This window comes from Chamaea fasciata, unplaced genomic scaffold (assembly GCF_029207755.1).
Source record: "Chamaea fasciata isolate MVZ Bird 193981 ecotype frontalis unplaced genomic scaffold, bChaFas1.0.hap1 SCAF_3, whole genome shotgun sequence".
NCBI classification, from domain to species: domain Eukaryota; kingdom Metazoa; phylum Chordata; class Aves; order Passeriformes; family Sylviidae; genus Chamaea; species Chamaea fasciata.
In genome coordinates, this window is record NW_027094088.1 from 108,594,408 (window position 1) to 108,617,407 (window position 23,000).

At 39.2% G+C, this 23,000-nt stretch overlaps 1 protein-coding gene across 5 annotated transcripts in view; it reads left to right on the top strand.

Moving 5' to 3' along the window:
* The window catches only part of RCAN2 (regulator of calcineurin 2), an 80,079-nt gene that overhangs the window by 28,819 nt on the left and 28,260 nt on the right, over positions 1-23,000 (top strand). The window contains exon 1 of one of the 5 annotated variants that reach the window (XM_066180051.1): positions 13,007-13,296. The exons of the other annotated variants lie outside the window; for them this stretch is intronic. Within the exon in view, the coding sequence (XP_066036148.1) occupies positions 13,210-13,296 (87 nt within the window). The 5' untranslated portion in view covers positions 13,007-13,209. Of the gene's footprint in view, positions 1-13,006; positions 13,297-23,000 lie in introns of those variants that run through there. 5 annotated transcript variants of the gene reach the window in all.

Consider the following 23,000-nt stretch of genomic DNA (forward strand, 5'->3'; position numbering starts at 1 on the left):
CATGAGTTGTCGTGGGTCACGCGTGGGTTGTCATGAATATGACAGCTACAATTGCTGCTAATAATACAGTTCAATAGGAGATATTCACAGCCTTCCCACGGATTGGTATTTCCACTGCTGGCAGTGAAGGGAGTGTTCTCCTCTTCTGCACTTTGTTCTGCACCAAACCTGCCTTCTCTGCATTAGCAATTTCCTGTTTGAAATTATTTACCATATGTGATTCCCCATTCATTTATCTGAAATAAACCATACTAGACAAAAATCTATTAAAGATTCTCTTCAAAAAGAGTCCAACTTTAAACTTTTGCTACTTTATTTTAGCATTTAGGTATATGGATTTCAGTGATCTCTTTTGGGACACCTTCCAAACATCTGTTGAATTTGTGCAGGCTTGTGTTTGCCTACCACTTTTCTGCCTGTATTTAAGAAAGCTGTATTTATGTTTTTCCAGTCATGGGGTTTTATGAGTTGGTGACACAAGCCCAGATTGATGAAATTTAAGGTTGTCCTAACCCCATGCTTTTGATTTGAGGTGACATTTTCAGATGGTTTTTATTAGAATTTGTAAACAACGCACTAAACTAAGAAAGCACTCAAATAATGAGGTCTCAAAAGTAATTAAAGAGACAAGGTTAAATGGTTAAAAAACTTTATTCTACAAAAACAGGATGTAGAGGGAACACAGGAGTCTCTTTTTCTAGTTCAGTCGCTTTGAGTGGCTTTCCAGATTGCAGCAGATTCTGTACATTGATAAATGGAGGTCTGAGATAGTGGAAAGAAAGAAGCTTGGGTTTGCTTCTCTGTTATCTGCCATTTTGAGGACTGAAATCTCTGTCTGGGATCTGTTTGTTCTTTCCTTTGAATTTAAAACTGCATGGACTTCAGGTCACTTTTATTTATGTAAGTTCTGCAGTGTTCTGTTACTTAACAAATTCATGTTGTAAATACCAGTGACTCTGACTTCCCATTCACCAAAGGAAGTAATACTTCAATTCCAGACAAAGCAAATTCTGTACAACAGAATTCTCCATCGTTATTACGTATAAAGAATTATGGACAGAAAATTATTGCATATTAAAATATATATTGTATTGGTTGCAGCATGCAGCTGTCCTGTGGATAATATATCCACTGTTTGACAATAATGACTTTTAAACAGTAGAAAAAATACCTCTGGGTTCGTTTTCTTCCTTTTAAAATTTTGCTTTGAAAAAATATTCCTTTCATCACTTTTTCCTCTAGAAGTACTGCTAAGCTAAAATACTTCTTAACCTGTAATGCTGCCTACATTTTCGGGGCAGAGGAACTGCTGTTGGTTTTTGAGCATTAAACTTGCATAAATGTTTTACTTCAGAAATTTGTATAGTAATAAATAATCCGGCAAAAATAATTATTTTGTGTTTATCTTGATAAACGGAAGAATTTAATTAGCAAATTGAAATACAGCAGTCGTAACTGGGGAATGGCTCAAAGGCATTAGAGGAAAAATCAAAGATGTGGGCCATTAAAATTTAAATAATTCTTTTCTAGACTTAAATTGATGTTTAAAAAAATCCTAGCAGCGCCTTGAAAATTCTCTGTGGCATGATTTTGTACTTGTGTCTTGGTTTAGATAGACAGGTATCTGCCAGGGAGGGTTGGAGTCTCCCTTAAAATGTAAGCCCCTCCCCCCCTTTTCCAAATTATCATAAATTTGCAATTAAAAGGCTGTCAGGCAAAGATTTTGGGAATAGGTATAGCAGTTCTTTACTAGGGATATAGAAATACAGATGTTGTAGTACAGAGGAATAAGCAAACAAATAAACAAACAAGAAATCCTAGAAAACCCTGACAGAGTCAGAAATACAACCTGACACCCTGTTGGTCAGGGTGTTGAAGCAGTCTGAAGTAAGCCCTCCTGGAGTGGCAGATGTGGTTCTGTTGGAGTAGAGATGGTCCCGTTGAAGAAAGAGGGTCCAGTAATGGTGAGATGTGTCCGGTCTTCCTCCAGGGCTCCGGTGGTAAAACTGGATACCTAGTGGGATTGTGGCTCTTTTTTATCTAGGTTAAGATGGTTTGGCTCCTCCTCCCTGTGCGGAGCAGCTTACAGTAGTGCAGTGTAATGTGTAATGTCATTGATGAGCTCTTGATGGTCCATTAGCAGAAGACATTCCCATGGAAGTAGTGGAACAATGAAGAGAGATAAGTAGCACTCCACCATCTGATAAGTGACACTGACCCATTTGGACAAAGATAAGCAATTCTGCTCCACCCAGATGGAATAGATTAATATGCTCTTTACAAAACCCATGACAATTTAGTAACTACTCTGTCTTCCAGAAAAGCTTTTGTAATCTATGTAGTTTCAAAATGCCCCATCCCTGGAAATAGGCAAGGTCAGATTCAACAGATTCGTCATTGCAGGGAGGTTGGACTAGATGGCCTTTAAAGGTCCCTCCTATGATCTTTAGTAGCTTTTGAACATTTATTTTACAGCTTTGTAGTTAACTCTAAGGGTAAGTGGATGTAAATATAGAAAGCTATCTGTCATCCATCTTTCCTTTGTACCTTTACAGAAACAAGGCAGCAAGTTGGCACTATCTTTAGGGATGCCAGAATATGTGTCTTTATCGGTGAGTGTCGTTTCAGTCCCTGAGGGTTTGTGTTGCTGCCAGGGTGGGCTCAGTTTAAGCCCCTGAGTCTGCTGGTGCTTAGCAAGGGGCTTTTTACCTGCAAATTTTACATATTATGTCCATCACTACAGTGAACGTGATGCCTTGAAGGCTTCAGTGGGCTTCTCTTAGTACAGTCTGACATATAGCCGTCTGCCCTGAGACAATCTGCAACTTGATACAGGAATTGTTTTATTGGGAAATTGGTTCTTTTAAAAATCTGGTTGCTGTATAGGGGCCTGGTCCGTGTCCCTTCAGAAATTTGGCTGCCTTGTTTGTGTATGTAAAATACTTTGTAAATGGCACCCAGACGTTGCCATTTCATTGTAAGACTCACAACACATTGACAGAACAGGAAATAGTAACTCTTTCAGTTGCCCTGTCCAAAAGATAAGACACTGTTCTTTGTTCAAGTTGTAATTCAGTTGTCTTCAAGGAATGTTTCTTGGTCTTCAGTTGCCTCCGTGTGTCACAAAAAACCCCCATGTTTGAGACACTCTGAGATTCATTCCTAGACTAAATTACTGCATCAGCTGCAGGGCTTATCCTTGCCATGGGAAAGGGTTGCTGTCCCTGGATATCATCCAATGTTAGAACTCTCTTTAGCACTCTTTTAAGAGCTAATTTAAACAGTTGTGACCTTCCTGTGTTACACACATTTTGGAGCATGAATTTCTTCTTGTACAGGTCGATGAAACCAGGGCCATGAAATGAAACAAAGCAGTTCCAAGTGATCCTTTGAGAGAGCAGGTGGTACAGCCAAGGTGCCTCTTGCTATGTGTTGTAATATCTGAGCCTAAATTTAACTCTGTGGCCTGAGGAAATTGTAAGGTTGGTGGGATCTCAGGTGAATCAAAGTAGGATTTTGCTTGTCCATCTCAAGTTGAACGATGAAGTTCTGACTGTAAAATCTCAGTTTATGACTAAAATGCATAGATACTGCTTTAAAAATTCATAATAAATTGCAAATTAATACTTAAATCTCTTTTGTCTTTTTAACAATGAGGAAACAATCACCTTCCCTGTTTTTCTGAAACAATCAGCTTTGTTTGCTGCAAGGAAAAAGAAAGTATTGAAACAAATTCATATTTTATGGTTGACATTGGTATGGAACACCTCATTTCAAAGGGCACAAGGTAGAGAGGACTGGAGTTTTTTATTCAGACACTTTCCCCCCTTAACTGAGATACTGTGCACTGTAAAAAAAAAATATGAAGCTATTGGATTAACTCTTGAGGGTTGAAATTTTTGAGTGCTTCAGTGCCAGCACTCTCCATTCATAGCTTATTTGCATTGTTCTAATTTAAGTGACTAAAGAGAAAATTAAGTGGTCTATAGCTGTGTGATAAGCTTTTAATTGGAGTTATATCCATAACTTCTGTGAATTGATTCATGTAACCAGAATAGAATATTACCGTGAAATTGCGTTAACAGATTGCAAAAATAATTAGCAAATTAAAGCTAAATCACCAATAAATATTCTCATATAATTTGATGAGCTTACTTGTGAAAAAATGCAAACATAACTAAATATGCATTGCTTGGTGATGAGGTATAGGCAGCTGTGGTAAGGTTGTGAGCAAAACTCAGAGTGGAATTAACTGGGGCACAAGTGTTCATGATTAGGAGTGCAGAATGGAGTAGCAGGTAAAGTCATTGTATACAAACAGATAATTTTAACTACTGTTTTAGTTAAAAGACTCCCCTCATTTGGATGTTTAAATCTGTCTTGGATAAAAGTGATAGATGGACTGGGCTACAGAAGGCAACTCACATCAGATTATTGAGTCTGCATTTGTGTGTTTGGACATGCACAAGTCAAAGGCAGTTGCTGTGGAACCGAAGTGATGACTTCATAGAAGTTTTACTTTACAATTTCTGAGATCCAGCGATTAGATGTTTTTTTTGACCTATGCAATTGGAATGTTTTAATACAGTTTTTGAAAAAAAAAATAATTGAACAGGTCAGTTAGTCTCCAGAGAAGGTATTTTTGATTGTTAAAATGTGTCTGGGAGTGGAGGCAACTAAAATATCTTAAACATGGCCAACAGTAGCAGCACAACTGTGGACTGTTGCATGCTACTGGGTCTCAAAACTAAGCTCAGAGTATTCTTGGCAGACTTAGTTACCTGGAGTAACTTCAGGTGCGGTTTAGGTATCAGTTCTAGGTCACAAATGTGTGTAGCCACTTCATGTGAAATCTACAAAAAATTAACCAGCATATTCCCAAAGCTAAGCAAGTTTATAAGGTGGGTTTGCAGAGGTGTGAAGCAACCCGAAGATTTTAAGAAGCTCTTAAAGAATAAAAAAGTAGAGGATGAGAAAGTCTTATTTCTAAGAAAACAAGAAACTTTGCAGAACTTCACAGAAATAGTTACTCCTGTTTTTTCCATTTTTGATAGGGGCTTCTGATTAAAACTGAATTACTTAAAGTAAAATGGAAAAAAAAAAGCCAACAAAATAAAAACAACCAAAACAACCAAACAACCTACAAACACACTGTATTCTAAAGTAACAGCTCAACTTGCTGTAGGTTAGTTGGACCTAATATTCGGGTTCTCCCCCTTCTGCCTTTGGCTTTCCTAAACGTTTTTTCCTTTTCTACTTTCCTAGCAAAAGTAAAATGAGTTGGAATTTTTGTATGGAAATGTTCTACTACTGGCAGATGCTTTGGTTTGGGGAATATCATGCACTTGGGTCTGTTGTTTGAAGCTCCATGTTTCAAAAGGAAGCTGACTGTTTAAATATAGATCAGTTGCTTTGAAATAAGATCAATTTTCTGTCACTCACTTGTACTTTAATGTATTTGCTATTTAATTACTGTCAATTTAATATTGACAATGCAATGTCAAGCTCTTTTATTAGAGACTGGACCAACATGTAGAATAACTAAATGGTTTGGAACTGTTTTAAATACCTGCTGAAACCACACTGATACCTCATATATGAAATGCCTCTAAAGGAGCTAGTGCTGCTTCAAATTTTTAATTATTTTTGTTGATGTCTCTTTAGAGCTGTATCACACTTCGTAAGAAATACGGAGATACTGTATAAACTGAGGGTTCAGAACATAAGAATGGAACTGGTTCTTGTCCTTTCCTGAGCTGGGTCAGTGGAAGACTGTTTTTTGAGTTCTAGTTAGCAAAATAAGTGTGGGTGTTAGGTAGGGGAAAAGGGGGAATCTTAATCTGATCTGTCTTCAGATAAGATACAGGCTCTTAAACGGCCCATCGTGGTCTCTTCTGTTTGTGAAATCAGCCTTGTAAGCAGAAACTAGGATAAATCCATTTTATAAATATGTTACAAGTGCACTAATATCTTAGAATTGCTCAGATGTCTTTCTTTTTTTTTCTCCTGATCATCATGTTCATGCTCTAGGGAGAAAAAAAAACCCCTTCCTTAACAGTATCCTTATTTCACTTTAGAGCCATTGGAATCTTTATACCTGACTTTTAGGTCTCATTGTATCTAATCTCCATCTGCCTTTTGAACATAAATAAAAAAAAAATAGCAGAGGATTTATCAAAATAGACAATAGTCTGTAATGAAGACAAGAAGTAATATTTGTATATTGCAAATTTTAAGTGTCAACACTTTTTTTTTTTTGTCTGCAGTTTAATCTGGGGATTAACACAAGAGACTATTTGTTTTAAAGTGTTGCAGCAACATAAATCTCACCCTATAATATCAGGATAAAATAGCAATTACATAAGAAATCTATTATTCATTGCTTCATTATTTACTGTCTGACTGCATGCTGTTTGACAGTGGACTTCTTTTTTTTTTCCCTCTCTTTGAACTGGGCTGCTTTTGCTGGCTTGGCAGTAAATGCTGTTTTCTCTCAGCACAGCCATTAAATCTCTCACCTGCGTGTCCTGTGCAGAGCTGCAGCTGAGAGATAAGGTTGGTCTCTCTCACAGCAGCGAGCATTGGTATTCCAGGCTCTTCTTTCAAGGGCATTTTGCTGTGATGAAGCGTCTGAAATGACAAGGGAAACATACAGGCATGTTAAATACCCTTGCTAGTCTGAGATGAGTAAGGGTAAATGGAAATGATTTAAAAATACATTTTGAAGCTGTTAACAGAGCTCGTGGATAACTGCAAATCGCAGTTTTAGGCAGGAGCATTACAGACCTATTCCAGCTGGCATCATCCATTAAATAACAAATAGTAATGGAGAGTTCTTGTCCTGTCCAGCTTACACTTAAAATCTAAATAAAACACAAAGCTCTGAGCCATTCTGAATGTGTGTTCCACCATGCTCCTCATCCAAGGTCACAAAGGTAGTTCTTTCTTCTTCAAAGGTAGTGGAGAATTGAATCCATTTCTTCAGTGTCTTATTCCTGTGACAGCCCCTGAGCACCTCCATCTTCCCACTGGGAACTGAGGGGGGTGCTTGGGGTTTCAGTTTCCTGCAGCTGTCAGAGCACTGGCCTGCATCCTCTGTGTGTGGATCTCGTACAGAATCCTTATAGGACCTGGTTTTAATTCTGTTTTCAAGTACTGCAAGAATAAACATATGTAAAGACTTCACCTGTTTTGTAGTCTTTGGTCATTATCACTTTTATAAATTTAAAGACAGCATAAAAATCTGTTTTACATGTGCTCTTTCATACTGGATGCATTGACAGCGCAGGTATCACCATTCCTGTCTTGCTGTTTGTTAGAGAAATCGAGGCACAGTGATAACTTCATGTGTAGGATTCAGTTCAAGATTAGCACTTAAATTACAGCATCAGTTTATAGATATGTGCATATATGCTAGATGCTTATGTTTCTGTTATAGTTGCTGGAAATCTCATTAGCAGTCAGAGGCTGGAGAGAAGTTCCCCCCATCCTAAACTACACAGCAAGTGATTGATCAGCAAAACCCCACTCTAATAGTCCGTGGAGTGCATTGAACAGTGAGTGTGTTGAACCATTGCCCAAATAATAGGTGCTAATTTAAATATCTTAAAGAACCTCTTGGGGCCTCTGGCTGATGGTTCAGAGGAGAGGAATCTTCCAGAGGTCCTTGATCAGGTCTGTCAAGCCTGTGTGTGTGTCTTGGATACCCTTAGGCATCTCCCATTGCATTAGCTATCCATGTTGGAGCCATGAAATCAATTCCCAAATCTGTTGCTTATACTGGCAATGTGTATACCAGCATGTGGGGATCTATGTTTAGTTCTCTTAATTTGAAACCTATGCAATTTATCAATGATCCTGTGCAGCTAGGCTGCAAATAAAATCAACTTACTCTGCAGGGTTATGATCTTCTTCTGTTGCCAGGGATTCATGTGTGTGTTGTGTATTCTGTAGGTGGTCATGGGTTCACGAGACGAATCAGGGATGTCCTGACTCCTGGACTGCAGCAGTTCATTTTACCAGGGAGAGGGATTTGCAGTTTGGGACCATAACAGTTGTTTTCTTGTATGGATCTGGCACAGAAAAGGATTTGTAACCATTCTGAGTTGACAGAAGACACACGCACAGATTTCCACCCCCTCACACCTCCCTGAATTTACTTGGAAGCGAAGGACTATGAATGGTACAGCCACGTTAAAATAATTGAGCAGCTCTGACTCACAGTTGCAGCTTGTGTGTAGCTAAATGAGACAGCAGAGTGATGCTGCCTGACTGACACAGTTGTTTATGCAGTCAGTGAAGTGTTCTCCCATCATGTGCAGGCCTTTGAGTTGTTTGGTATTATCTTTATTTAAGAGGGAGAAATCCTTCATGATGCTGATGATTTGTTTTATTTTCTTGGATACCCTCAGATTCCAAGACCTAGAAGAATGACTGACAGAAAGTTATTGCCTACAGAAAAGCAAAATATCATTTAAAATACAGAAAAGTTACCTTTCCTTAAAGCAAAGCCAGCCAAAGCATTTTCTAAGATCAAAAGTCTCTGCATGTATGAAGAACTTAATGATTTAGGGTTATTCTAAGTTTAATTAAACGTTTCTTCTGTGTTTTTTAAATTCTTTATAGGAATGATTATTTATTATGAGAAGGGGGGAACTGGAGTTCTTTTTTTTTTTTTTTTGGCCACAGTTGATGCCAGTTTGGGATTTGTAGAAACTTTAGCTTGGGGGTCAGACTCATCGTGGGAACATAAGTGGGTTTGTAACTGTTGGATAGTTCAGTGTTCTTATTTACTGCAAATGATAGTTAAATATTCTATTTAAAATATATATTTCCAAGCAGTTTGATGGCCATTCTGTTTGCTGGTGTGTTCCTCAGGCTGGATTTGTCTGGTGCTTCCATTCTTTTGGGGGTAATTGACCTCAGCACAAGCCAGTGCTCACTGTCATGAGAAAAAAAAATTATTTTCTTTCTGTGGCTGAGCTGAGCCCTGCCCAGTCTTCAGTGTTCTATTTTCTTTATGTCCTTGTGAAACACCTCTTTGAAGGAGCTAACTTTGCTCCTGAAGGATGTTTGTGTTTGGCCTTTCTTATCTTCTGCTGCAGACAAAGAAATTGGAAGAACTGTCTTTTTTTCTGGATTTTTTTTTTTTCTGGGCTGTCTCTTGCATTTCTAAATTTTTATGTGGTTTTGAAATTATTTATCATGTATAACTCCATTAATAATGAGATTATATTTGTAGAAGTGTGTTCCTACTGACAGGTAGGAGCATTGTTTAAATGCTGTTTACTTGTGTAGTAGGCTGAACGAGGTCAATAGAGATGCACATCATTAAAAGCACTTCAATCAGCCATAATGTGAATCCATTCCCAGTGTTCCTTTCAGCCCTCAAAGGGTCATTGATGGAGGCCTCCTTTTTACTTTTCTGGATTTGTACATTGACTTAGTAAGGTTTGCACTTGCCAGCAGAGCTGCTACAGAAATAACCCCTCTAGTACTGGTGATAACAGGCACAAGCTTCATCCAGAGAGCAAAAAAGTCAGGATCTGAATTTAGCTGCTGGTTTTGGTTACCACGTGGCTGATGTTACTGTGAGGTCCAGAGCCTGTGATGTTTCCCTAAGGCTAAATCAGTAGTAGTTTGCTTGCAAAAAGAGGGTCAAGATTTTGCAGCAGTTGTATTAAGGACTTGAGCGTTGAGCTTGAAAATCTGAAATCTGCGGTACTGCTTGTATGTGTTAGTCTGAGACACAGCAGGAACTACAGAAGGAAAACAACTCCACACACAGGAGTAAAGGCTCTGTTGTCCCAGGAACTGTACAGATCCAGAATGCAAGATTCCTGGCTGGAATGACTTGGCTTTTATTTTCCTTCTGGTTGAGGAAATAAAAATATAAAAGCAGATGAAAATATAGGACCTGATTATGAAGTGTTGATCCTCAGAATCTAGTGTTGCTTGTGGAGGACCAATAACCTGGAATGTTGCTCTGAGTTTTAGAACTGTCTGATGCCTGTGCATGTGGCTGTGAAAACTCAGCATTTCCACATTCAGCCTCATTTTACAAATGAGCCTCAGCTGCTCCTGAATTCAGCCCCCTGAGATATTCACACCTAGCGAGTGGTGCCCCTTGAATTCCATGCACAACTGTTACTATGGACAAACATTGAAACAAATTAAGAAGCTTCTGAATAACTGCTCAAAACTCTCTACTTTCTGTTCTCAGAAATTATGGTTATGGTCTTAAACGCCATACAAAATTGGTGAGGGATGGCAGTAGAGTTACATACTGGTACCAGTTTGTGATCTGGAGAACCTACTGAATGAGTATCAGTACAATGCTGAAGTGCAGGTCTATCTATATCAATTTGTATTTGCTAAATACAATACTTTAAAATATGCAAGAGACATAGCTTCATTTTCTTCTTGGGAGTTTGGTGAACTGAATTTAGCAAGACCATCTAGAAATAGAGCTAAAATTTTTTTTGAAAGAAAACTAAATGCCTTTCTTTTTTTTAATTTGGATGAAAAGCAAGTCTCCTGAACTGGGGAAATAAGTCAATATTAACCAATTTTAAAGCATTCAAATAAATTTTTCATTTACATTAGGTGAGACTATAAGGAATTGTGGAGTGCCCTGAAAAAAATAATTCACATAGGAGTATGTCTTGATTTCAAATGAGAAGTGAGCAGTAACAAGTAGAATATGGCATATATTGAAAGATATTAGTTGGATTATTCAAAAGCTTTGTGGAGTTCTTCTGTTAGGTAATCTTTGTTTTCAGGAGGCAAAACCAACTAGCTTATTTTTGTAAAGAGCTCACTAAAATACCCTAGTGAGCTAAAATGGTTTTTTAAGGGGAAAAATTAGGTTGTACTTTGGAATAGGCAAGAAGCAGCAAGAAATGAAAGTAATTGTGATCTCAGTAAGGTTTCCTTATTCAGATGGAGTGGAAAAATTGCAGCGATTCTCTTTTGAAAGGAGATGGGCAGTGGAAGTGCAGGAATAATCATGAAGTGGAATGGGTCAGTTTGCACATCAGGTGCCAGTTTTCATAAAAATATTAAGGTTATTGAAATTGATAGGTGACAGTTTTTAAAGAAGAAGAAAGGAAAAAAATAATTCCAGAACTATCCAGTGTAGCTCTATAATGTAAGATCTGTTTTCCATCAGTGCTGTGAAACCACACTCAGGCCAGGCATCACCTCCCTCTGGGTGCCCTAATGGACCTGAGGGACCATCATCATCTGACTCTTCATCTTTTCCTTTCCCAAATGTTTGTTTTGTTTTCATCCTGTTGCTCCATCACTGTTAAAACTTTCGTAACACTCAGACACACAACTCATCTTTGTTTTCAGAGTTTCCTTCCAGCTCTTTGATAGCACCCACTGGCTTCTCACTTTTCTGATGCCATGATTTTTCCATTGCTGCCTGCTGACAACTTCAATCAGGCCTTTATGGCTTTTTTTTTCTCTATTACCACATACATATAACATTCAAATATATGAATAAAAGGTCCTATAAACACTCACAAAAATGTTAACTTCGAATTCTTTCTAAATGGTGGTTTCCTGAAAAGTCTTGACAGTGATTAAGTGACCAGTGCACAAAGCAATTGATGATCATGACAAACAATATTGATTCATTTTCTGCCTTCTGCTGCCCTATCCATTTCTGTTTGTCTATATAATCTGGGTTTGTAAAATATTTAGTGCTGGGATGTGTTTTTGTCCTGGATCTTAGTTTGTGATTACTGCTGGGGAAGTTGCTATAAATGCAAGTTGAAAAGTGGGAAAATTATTTAATAGAACTTGGAAAAGAACTCTCTGATAAGAGATACTGGCATATCTGTCTCTGCATCTAATGTCACTGCCCTCTCACAGTAAAGAATTTCCTGCTAACACCTAATGTTAGTATAATTAGGAGTTTATTTGTGAGTGAAGTGGAGGTAAGCAGAGCAGTCTCTTACACTGAGCCATGACCTGCTCCTAGGTTCATACCAGTAGTTAAATATTTAATTCTCCTTATTAATCTGGCTTATCCATAAATGTCAGTTCTAGGCCTACAACAATTAATAGTAATTTATGGATCACGAGAATGAAATGGTAGAGGAAAAATAATGGTGCCAGTTTGGGAAAAAGATCCCTTAGAAGTCCCAGACATGTAGATATTTTATTTCTATCATTAAAAAAATGATAAAACTTGCAACGATTAAACAGGTCACTGAGTCAGCAGGTATAAAGCATCTTCACTTCTACTTGTTTCTTTTGCTGAACGTTGTTGTATTTGTGAAGGGTTAACCCTTAGGATGGATGGTGTAAAGGTTGCTTAGTGTGAAGTCCTAATTTCAAGGAAATTTTCATGTTCTGTTCTTTGAAGGGGTATTGACTTCCAAATCACACACAGACATGCCTCTGATCTTCCTGGGGATGAGTCACAGTGCAACGTGGATGCGAGGCACTGGCACCAAATTTGCAGCATGTTGATCACTGCTGATGACAGGACGAGATGTTCTCTAATCCCCTGTGTGGGGTTATAGAGTGTGCTTTATTAAAAAAGAGGACTTAGAGCTATTAAAATCAGACTGCTGAGATTTTGTTGATTTGAGGGGTTTTTTTCTTAGTGCTCTGCTGTAGATTTTAAAGTAAAATAAAGTAACAAATGTTACCTTGAGCTTAGTGGCTTTAAATGTTGGGTTAATTCACACTCAGAGTGGAGCTTTCAGTGTCAGGCGATCTCTTTTCTTTTTTCTTTTTTTTTTTTCTTTTTTTTTTTTGCCACCATAAGCACTCAGCTGAAACAACAGCTATGACTCAGTTGACAGTGAACGCTGCTTGAATTGATTTAGTCCGAGTTCAGATTTAGCACATAATCATGTTGAATTTGATCCACTGTGCTGCCTAGAGATAAAAGGGGTTGAAAAAATAGATTTAGCTTATGTCAGTCTTTGTGGTGATGTCATTGCCGTGAGAGATGGAATAGCGCTGTTACTATGCTGTGCCTGCTCAGTTGGTGGGTGTACAGGGGACAGGCAACCAGCAACTCACTTTTAGTGCACAGAGCTCGTGTTGGAGGCTTGCAGGCATTGCCAGCACTCAAACTGAATCTTGGACTGTTCAATTGCAGTACTGAAGATTTTTTTTATCCTTTTGTTGTTTGCTTCCATCGTTTGTGACTCTGAGCTTGCCTAACTCTGTGTACAAAGGCGGGGGATGCCAGCCCGTAGCATGGACTGTGATGTTTCCACTCTGGTTGCCTGTGGGGTTGATGTGGAGGTTTTTGCCAGCCAAGAGGTTAAGGTATGCGCCTGCAATCCTTTTGTTGCTTCTTAGAAAAGCCTTTGGGAGCAATAGGCTTTTGTATGTAGCAATTGACAATAAGGGGGCAGATGAGATTCTGCTGCAGTGGTAAAAGACACGCAGTTAAAAAAAAATCTGTTAATTAGGGATGAGAAATATGGGAAGGGAGATGTGCCTGCTTTTTACTGTGTTTTGATAAGCTGAAAGCATAGCTTGTTGTTTACTCTTTAATGATATAAGAAATGGGTTATATAACTGTCATCTGTGCATATGCATGTTTCATATTCATAAAAAATCTTTCATTGTTAATTTTGTCAAGTTATTTTTAGTCCAGTGTCACTTTTTAGATCAGCCTTGCCATAGATGTTATTTATTGATGTTGATAACATTCAGATATCTTTCCTCTGTTGAACAGTAGCTGTTTCTTTCCTTCACACTCAAATCAAATGTGCAAGTGTAAATTTTTTCTGAAGGGTTAAAAGTTTGTAGTAAGTATCTTTGTGCATCTGCAGTGTAAGACAACACAAAAAGTTATGCATCTTGCATATCATATGCCTACCTGAAAAACATTGCTTAAATCCAAGGCTTGATATGCAGGGCTCATAGTCTCTTAATTAGACAACTGCTGTAGAAAAGTCATTGTGTGTAATTGCTTACTGTTGAAATCAATTATCTTTTTCATTTATTCTCATATTACTGCAAGAAAATCATTGCAAATTAAGTTTGAAAGAGGAATTCTAAGTATGCTTTTCACAGATCATCTGAAAGAGCTCATAGATGTAATACAGTGATATTCAGCAGTTTATAAAGGCAAAGGTACAGACAAAATTAGTTTCTAATCTGATGGTTCTTAGTACTGAAAGACAGGAACAGGGGAAAAAGGATTTACAAATTAGAGGTCAAATTTGAACCTCTTTTCTGTTTGGTTCTGAGTCAAACATTGAAGCCACTGGATATAAAACTGGAAATAAATCTTTGATTTGCAAGAGGCTCTGATGATTTTTATTTCCCTGTTAGTTTCTAACTGTTTGAGATAATTTATACTTTTTACAGATGCTTTTGTATTGGCACCAGGAGACTTTTTTAATTTAAGAAGCTTTTCCTTAACAGTTTAATACTGAATTTAGAGATGAAAAAGTGAGTAATTCAGAGGAATGATTCAGGTGAGGAGTTTTGCCTGGATTGGGATATGTTTCTTGTATTATTTTGAAGTTGAAAATGTTTATCTCTTCTCTTCCTCTTCTCTTCCTCTTATCTTTTCTCCTTTCTTTTTTCTTTTCCTTTTTTTTTCTTGACCTTTTTTCTTTTCTTTTCCTTTTTTTTTCTTGACCTTTTTTCTTTTCTTTTCCTTTTTTTCTTTTCCTTTTTTCTTTTCTTTCTTTTCTTTTCCTTTTTTCTTTTCTTTTCCTTTTTTCTCTCTCTCTTTTTTTTTTTTTTTTTTTTTTTTTTTTTTTTTTTTTTTTTTAACTTGAGAGCATTTTCTTTTAACATGGAGGATTTACACCTGCACTGATATGATCTTGTGCCTGGGTCTTTTAGTGTCTGGTCCATGTTTGATGTAAGACCATGCAAGAAATTGAAGTTGTAGTGAGCTTCTTACATCCTCATGCTACTCATATGTCAGTAGCAATGCAAAAGCAAAATTTTTACTAACATAAATCAGCAGAAAGCATTCAATTGACTTGGGTAAGACTTACATTAGCCTGATTCAAGCTGCAGCATCCATGAAGTGTGGGCCAGGAATATGAGATAAGAGAACAAAAGGGTTTCAGAGACATTACAGGATTTGTAACCGTTTTGTGTTACTTGGACTTTCTGTACCTTCTTTGCTTTGGTTAAAACTGCCCTGTTTTGCTTCCCACCCCCCCACCCCCCCCTTCCCCCGTATATTTGAATTAAAATGTTGGTTGCAAAGACTTTGGGTATATTTACAGTGGGGACTGCACTGCAGACTGCACTGCAGCTTAGAAACGCAAAGTCTACTCTGAAGTTGCCTGGCTTAAAGGCTGTGAGCAGCGTGTGCTCTGTGACCCACAGCTCACTGAAGGCTCCTTTCCACTGGGTTGTCCCCAAACACTGTTGGGGAAGCTGTGGCCAGCTCTGTGCCCGTCCCTAGGCTCCCCATGCAGCAACCTGGAGTGTGAGCATCCTCTTTGTGGAAGTTCCACTGCTGCTGCTAATTTAAAGCTGGACATACCTACTGCTCTTTGCTCACTTCCAGGAGAATCACAGGGAAAAAACCAGTATGGCTGGGTTTTATTGGTTTTGTTTTTTTGGTATGCAAAAGGGTTCACATCAAAGTGAGGTTTTTTGGTGACAGTATGGTCACAGCACAGAAAAGTTTATGTTGATTTTGATAGGATGGGGAACAGATTTAAGGTTAAAAAGGAAGGAGGCTGTTGCTGAGAAGAGATGGGTGTGGAAGTTGAAAAGCAAAAGCAAGTGCAGAATTCCTCTCTTCTCCACCTACCCTGAGTACCCCTCTGCCCAGACCTTTTGTGGGTCAGCCTGAAGGCACAGGTAACATTGGCAACTGAAGTCCAGGTTATTGTCTCTTCTCTGATAGAAGGTTTTATTGCAGGGAACATTCTCCCTGTGTGATGGGAGTGCTCCCTCAGTGGTAGAACAGATTGAAAATCTTTGAACATGTGTGGTGCTTGGTGAGATTTGCTGAGATGAGCCGTTAGTCCTGTAAAACAGTTCTCTGATGTCAGCAAGGGTTGTGTTCAGGGTTTAGGATATGCTTACAGCATATCTCACTTTTATTTCAGTTTAGGTTTAGAACTGACGTGAAGCTTGGAGGAAGGATGCTGGTGTTACTGAGCCATTGCTCTCCCATGAGGCTTGGGAGAAGGATGCTGCTGTTACTGAGCCATTGCTCTCCCATGAGCTTTGGGAGAAGGATGCTGCTGTTACTGAGCCATTGCTCTCCCATGAGCTTTGGGAGAAGGATGCTGCTGTTACTGAGCCATTGCTCTCCCATGAGGCTTGGGAGAAGGATGCTGCTGTTGCTGAGCCGTTGCTCTGCACTTTGCAGCACGTGTTGGCCACAGCTGCAGGCTGGGGGTGTCAGGAGCCTGCCAGGACTGCAGTAGCAGAGCTTGGTGTGTTGGGGCTCTGGAACAGCAGTTCCCACAACATGTAGCAATGGGGACTCCTGGAAGCTGCCACTCCTCAAGAGCATCAGTCCCACAGAGCTGGGGAATTCTTATACAAAGCTGGGTCTGGGCACAGGAGTTGGAGCAGAGAGAGCTCTGCTTATTGCTGCTTTTCCACCTCTGGAGACCTTATTCTGTGGGCATCTCTTAGCATCTGGCAGTCAGGCTTGGAAACACTCTGTTTCCATTTGGCCTCTGAAACAGGGGAGCATTTATTTAGTACTGAAGGCAGAGCTTTTGTTGCATTTGGACTGCTCATCCTTTTAATGAACAGAGGCTTGTATGGGTACCTTGGCAGTGACAGCTGGCCCCCAGCACTGACACTGTAGGTTTGGCACCCATGAACCCATCCAACAAGCCTTTCACTTCTGATCTGCTGCTGCTTTGAGTTGTCTTTTCTAATCCAAAAATTGGGTCAGGCTAATCAACATGCTACTGACTGTAGACCAGGAACTAGAAGAGTTGAGAAGGCAACCAGAGAAATCATGAAGTGCAGTTCTGCTTCAAAGTTCACCTGGATAATTAAGATGCTTTCAGTGCCTCTAGATGATAATTTCATGTAATGATCTTTGTTACATAAGCAATTAGTTAATGAATATCTTGTTTATTTCTAATAGAGGAATTCCAAACATCACTGAAACAGAGGAAGAGAGTTTGAACTAAGCTATGTGCTTTTATATGATTAATTCTACATATTTTCTCCTCATTTTTGTTCGCACAGACCATTCCACTCAGAAACAAGGTAGAATTGGGGACACTTGGGATTACTGTAAGAGAGAAGAAATACTGATGATCCAGATGGGACTGAAGACAGTAATGTAATGTGGATGGGACCATTATCTTAACACAGGGTAAAAACTCAGTGTATACATGAGCCAGGCAGCAAAGGGAAATAGCAGAAATAGTTTCACTGTTTGGACTGTTGCTTTGGAGGATTAATCTCCATTGGAGCAGAATCTCTGTCAATCTGTAAACTCCTTGCTCAGTTCAGATGCTCCAATAAGCGCCCTGTTAATGGGAGTTATTTGGGATGGAGGGGTTGGAGGTTCAGTCACTGTCCTACAGTTGCCTTTGAGAGGTTTAGGAGTCTAAACTTCTAAGGGGCAAAAGCACACTAAATGCTTGTGGTTTTTGTTCTCCACTTCAATTCTCCACTTGTCTAAGTGGCTCATTCACAAAGACATTCTGAGGTTTAAAGTTTAAGTGCTCTAAGGTCAGAATCAAGTGAAGAAAACTGGAGAAAGGAGAAGTGTCGCTCCCCCTCTGGATGGTGCCAGCTGTCCAGTGGAAGGAAGCATGACTTGCTGGGAGAGTTTCTGGGTTTCTGTCTTTACATCCTTCTCCTTAGCCATGTGAGCTTGATCCGTGGGAAGAGTCTGTTGCACAGTCATAAGACTTCACAGACGGGCTATAAGGAGGAAACCAAACAACAGCATGACTGCCAAAAATACCCTGATGGCTAGAAAGGCCTGCTCTGTAACTTCTCTTGGTATTTTCTGTAGTTGGTAGTTCTTTCTAATTGCAAATAAGGTTGAGTCTGTGAAATCTGCATGATCCAAGCGTTCTGCTGGAGAAATAGACGTGCAGGTCTTTGGATCTCTGCTTAGTGTCTTGTGTTCATCTGGAGCAGGTAATGGAGAGGAGTTTACCAAATGCTGCAGTGCTGTTTCCAGGACACCAACCCTGCTCTTGGCTTCAGGGTCAGCACAGAGAGACTCTGACAGCACAGCTGGGGCTTGTGCAGCCAGTGCTGCTGCACACTAAGGTGCTCCCAGTCACAGGTTGGGCTTTGCCTCTGTTCTTCTAACACCCTTGTGTGAAGGCAGCTGGACTCTTTAGGGAAGTTCCCAAAGAAGTGATAGAATGGAAAGATTTCTTACGGTCCTAACATGCTCTTTAGGCTGATCTTCACTTATTTGTACTTGCTTTTCCCTTGCCTCAGAAGAAGGCAGTGCTGCTGTTTCACCAGAGGTCTGTGGCAGCTGCAGGTGTTTACACACCTCTGAATGTGGCAAACCTTTTGCTTCTCCTTCTTCTCCCATTCAGTGATAACAGGGAACAGCAAAGCAAGTCCAGAGGGCTGGCTTTGTATTCTCTCTGATTTTCCATTCTGTTGGAAGTCACATGAAGATATTTCCCTTTCATTAGGATAGGTAAACAATGAGTAATTTGTCAAAAGATAATAAATAACAACTAGAATACATTGGTAGAAGGTGCAGAATTAATCCAAGGCAGGTAATATGGTAAGATGGACCTTGTAATTCTGCTGACACATGGCCCTGCCTGTGTGAGGAGCACTGAAGAGATGGTGATTTTCTTAAGCAGATTTGAAGAATTAATCAGTGCAGCTGTAGACTGACGTACTTGTGATATGGATACAAGCGTGATACTGATTTTTCATTAAATAATTACTGAAATTATTGAAATTCTAGAACAAAATTTAAATTCTCAAAAAAACCTAGGGAGATAAAGTATCCATTTTCTTTCTTTTCTTCCCCCTGAAAAAAAAAATCAAGGACACGTTATTTTCAGGTCTGTAGTGATCCAGTCTCATTTTCTTCTGAAGGTGCTGTGTATGTGCACTCCTTTGTCTCAAATTTTACTGATGCTGTTTGCTGCTGCTTAGCATGACTAAGATTTGATACTGAGCAGCATTGCAGGTTCTGAGGCAGAGGTCTGCACCAACCTTTTATGTATCTTTAGTAATTTTTTAGTAATTGATAGTAGTTTTGGGGTTTTTTCCTCATAAACTAATGTGCATGCTTTGTGGTTGGAGAGGTCTTCCTTTACTATTTTCTAGGGGTGATTCTACCAGAGGCCTTAAATAATCTACTCAGTTTTTATCATTCAAGTGCTAAACAGCCTGTTTGCTTTGCGAGATGCTGCCTAATCATATGCTAGGGTGCAAACAACCGTGACAGTGTGGTCTTGAGCAGAGAATTCTTCCTTGGCAAAAAGACACTGAGGAAATTGTACCACAGTTTGTCAAACACTTGGCTAACACACAGGCTGCCAAGGGCCAGAAACCAGCCAAGCAAAGCCTCCAGTCAGTGGCCACTTGCTGGAAGACTCTGTGTTTTCCATGCACATATTTATAGTGGCACTCTCATTGTGTGCATGAGATTTTCCTGAAGATTTCCCCCATTAATATGATTTTCAGTAAGCACCTTCTTCTAAAGGCCAACAGAATTAAAATTTCCCCCAGGGGAGACTTCTCCCCATTTCTTTTCCTCATTGGCAATGCCTCTAAAAGTTCCATTGAGTTTTGGCTCCAGGCTGTGTTTTCCATCTAGGATCCTGGTTGATTTCTGCTTTGTCCATGTCCATTCCTGGAAGCACAGACAGCCTTCTCTCAACATCAGTGTCCTTGGGATCCCTTTAACTGTCTCCACATGTAATTTCTGTTGGTGCTGAATCAACAAGAAGCCTTTGGTTGTAGCAGTTGTGATGGAGCGAACAGCCCCACTGTCCTTGCAGGGTGGGAAAACAGCTGGATGGGTCTGTGTAGTAGAGCTGGATGCTGCAGGAGCATCTCCGTGACACCTTCTCTTCTACACACCTGGAGTTTCTGGAAAACCTCAAAGTGATGTTATAGGTAAAAAGTTCCAAATGTTCTCATTTGCAGATGGAAAACTAAGGAACCAGGAAGTAAGTTCTCTGATTAGGAAACTGGATTTGGCATGCAGAGCTGATGTAATTAATAATTCTTGGTTTTATTAATCATGTTCTGTAATGTTCAGTCTCAAGTACGGTTGAGATATTTTCCAGAGACCAAGAGCTTCGCTGAGTTAGTAGCTGATTTTGGTTTGTTGTTGGTGGGGGTTTTTGTGGTTTGTTTTGTTTGGGGTGTGTGTGTTTGTTGTTTTGTTTCTAATTATCTCAAACTCACTGCTTTTCAGAATCCCCATTAGATTCTGGCAGACAGAAAGACTGACTTTGTCTTACAGAATGGCTTCATATTTATCAGGAGCATGGAAGAGCCTCCAGTTTTGCAGCACCAGGTAGTTCTACCTACTGCAATAATAGTCCCTGAGCTGAGAAACCCAATGAACCTGTTAAGCTCTGAGCAGTAGCAACAAGCAGCTGTACAGGGGGATTTCTGCAGCTCAATTTGTCACTTGCAGAAGAATCTCTCTGCTTCATCTCTTGCAGTGAGGGATATGTTTGCCATTAAAAGGTGGAGGCATCCAGAGAGCTGAATCATGCAGCAGGACTTCTTCTGCACAGCCAGAAAGAAGCCACTTTGCTGAAATCTCACTTGTCCTTTTATTCATGTAGGTCAGATGTGTTGGTGTGAGGCAGATGAACAAACAATGGTAAAAACCTGCTAATCCTCTCAATAAAAGAAATTCCATATATGGAGGACATAAGAAGATGGTTGTTTTATTTTCTGTACAAATTTTACTCAAACATTACCATCCTCAAATTTCATCAACCTCTCCTGGGTATCCTTGTGCCCAGTGACGAGGTTCATTCAGTTTTGTCTACTTGTCCTTATTTCTTAGAGAAAACCAAGAACTAAACCACTAAGAATAAAAACTTTTGAATTGTCTGAATAATTACACCTATACTGGGAAATTTGTTTTAACCACAAAACAAATGTTGGTTGTGGTGGGTGTGGGGTGGTGTATATTTTTTTTTTGTTTGGAGGATTTTTGTTTTATTTCCTACTGCTCATACAAAAACAAAACCAGAAGCAACCCACCAGCAGAAATGGCTTTTCTCCCTCTGAGAACATTTTTTAAGAGAAGCAGATATCTCTAAGGGGCAGATCATAGGCGGAACTGTTCTGAGCTGAGGGAGGAGGAAATCAGTTGCTTATTCAAAATGTGGCTGAAATGAGGAAGGAGAGCATGGGGATTGGGAGGAGGGATGTCACTGTGATGAGTTGCCTCTGTTGGGAAAGACCAAGAGTGGGGAAAACTGTGGATGCTGGCGCAGGTTGTGGCAGGTGGTGGCAGGACTGGTGTCTGAGGGGGTGACAGCAGCAGGGGAGTTGGGATGGAAGGAGAGCTCATGAAAATAAGAGTAATAATGGAAGATGAAGGTGAGAAGAGATGATTTTGACTTCTTGTGCTGTAGTGGAATGATTTAAGGGCAGAAGATGATACAAGATGCTGTAAAAACTCACTGATAGTCTAAAAAAAAAGAATTTTGTGACAAAGCTTTCATCAAGCAGGTGTTAAGCATCGTTGAAACCTTAGTTAAATTAATCTTGACAGCTTTCTGCTTTACTAAAAGCATCTTCCACAGGCTTCCATCCCACCTCCAAGTAACAAAATCCCTTTGTGAACAGAACAGGTACTCTGGGCAGCTGTCTCTCTCCTTTTGGCTCCTTCCTCAAAACTTTTTGCTGTTAAATGTCTCTCAAGGAATTAAATGATTTAACATGACTAGACTAAGCTACGTATGCACTCATGGGACAGAAAATATTTTGGAAACCTTACCAAAATAACCCAAATATTATTCTCTTTTTTATATATTTTATTCCTGCTTCCTCTGTCTTTCTGCTTCATCTTCCTGGAATGCAAGAAGGAATTTTGTGTTTTCCCTTGTTTTTGTTCAGTGTGGTAGATGGTACTAGAAACAAATAAGAGTAATTTTTAAACTTTTGGAAATATCCAAACAGTAGGTGATACAGTAAGACATAGTATGAGGCTGTTCTGGGTGCAGCTTTTTCAGCAAATGGAGGTAGGTAATTTCATTTGATTTTCAGTTTTGATTTTAGAAATTGAAGAAATTAATAATGGTAAGTACAGTTGGTGAAAATTATTTTGAAGTTAGCTTTTGAAATAAAATCTGAAGTCAGAGGAAAATAATTTTTTCTGAAAAATCATCTTCAGTGACCTTATAGAGCTGGTAAATAGTGTCTCCTAAGAAGATTATCCGAGAGACCAAGAAGAACATTAGAATTAGCAGCTAAGGAGGCACTTTTGAATGCATAATGGAGATTATCTATCCTGATGCAAAGGACAGATGGGACATACAATGAGAGACTGCTAGGGCTAGATCAGATACTCCTTTTGCTTTAGAGCAGTTTAAGGATTTATATATAATGTGAAAATCAAGTGTGCAAAATCACAAAATAAGTTTCCTTTATCAGAGGTTTTAACTAAGAACAAGGGCAGTCTTGTGATGTATAAAAATTAAGAGGAAACAATGTGTAAATCCACAGCAAGATGCATAATGTGGGGAGGGTTATCGTGTGACTAATTTCATTTATGTTATATAATAACGCAGACAATTACCTAAATTAATAGAAAAAACAACCCTAATAATGGCCAGAGGAGAGAAAAACTGCTAAAAATGCAGGGGTAAGACAGATATTTAAGTGCACAGGAGCTGCTAGAATCTACCTAAGTATGCTTTAGGACGCAGCTGAAATAATTTTTTACTATTTGAAATTATCTTTAAGAATTCATGGGTTACAAAGAGACTGCTGAGGATGGCAGATAAAAAAATAGCATTTGTGTTTACAAGGGGGAAAGGACAATTACAGGTATTTTTCTCTGACTTGAATTTTGGAAATAAGTTTGGAAGTACTTT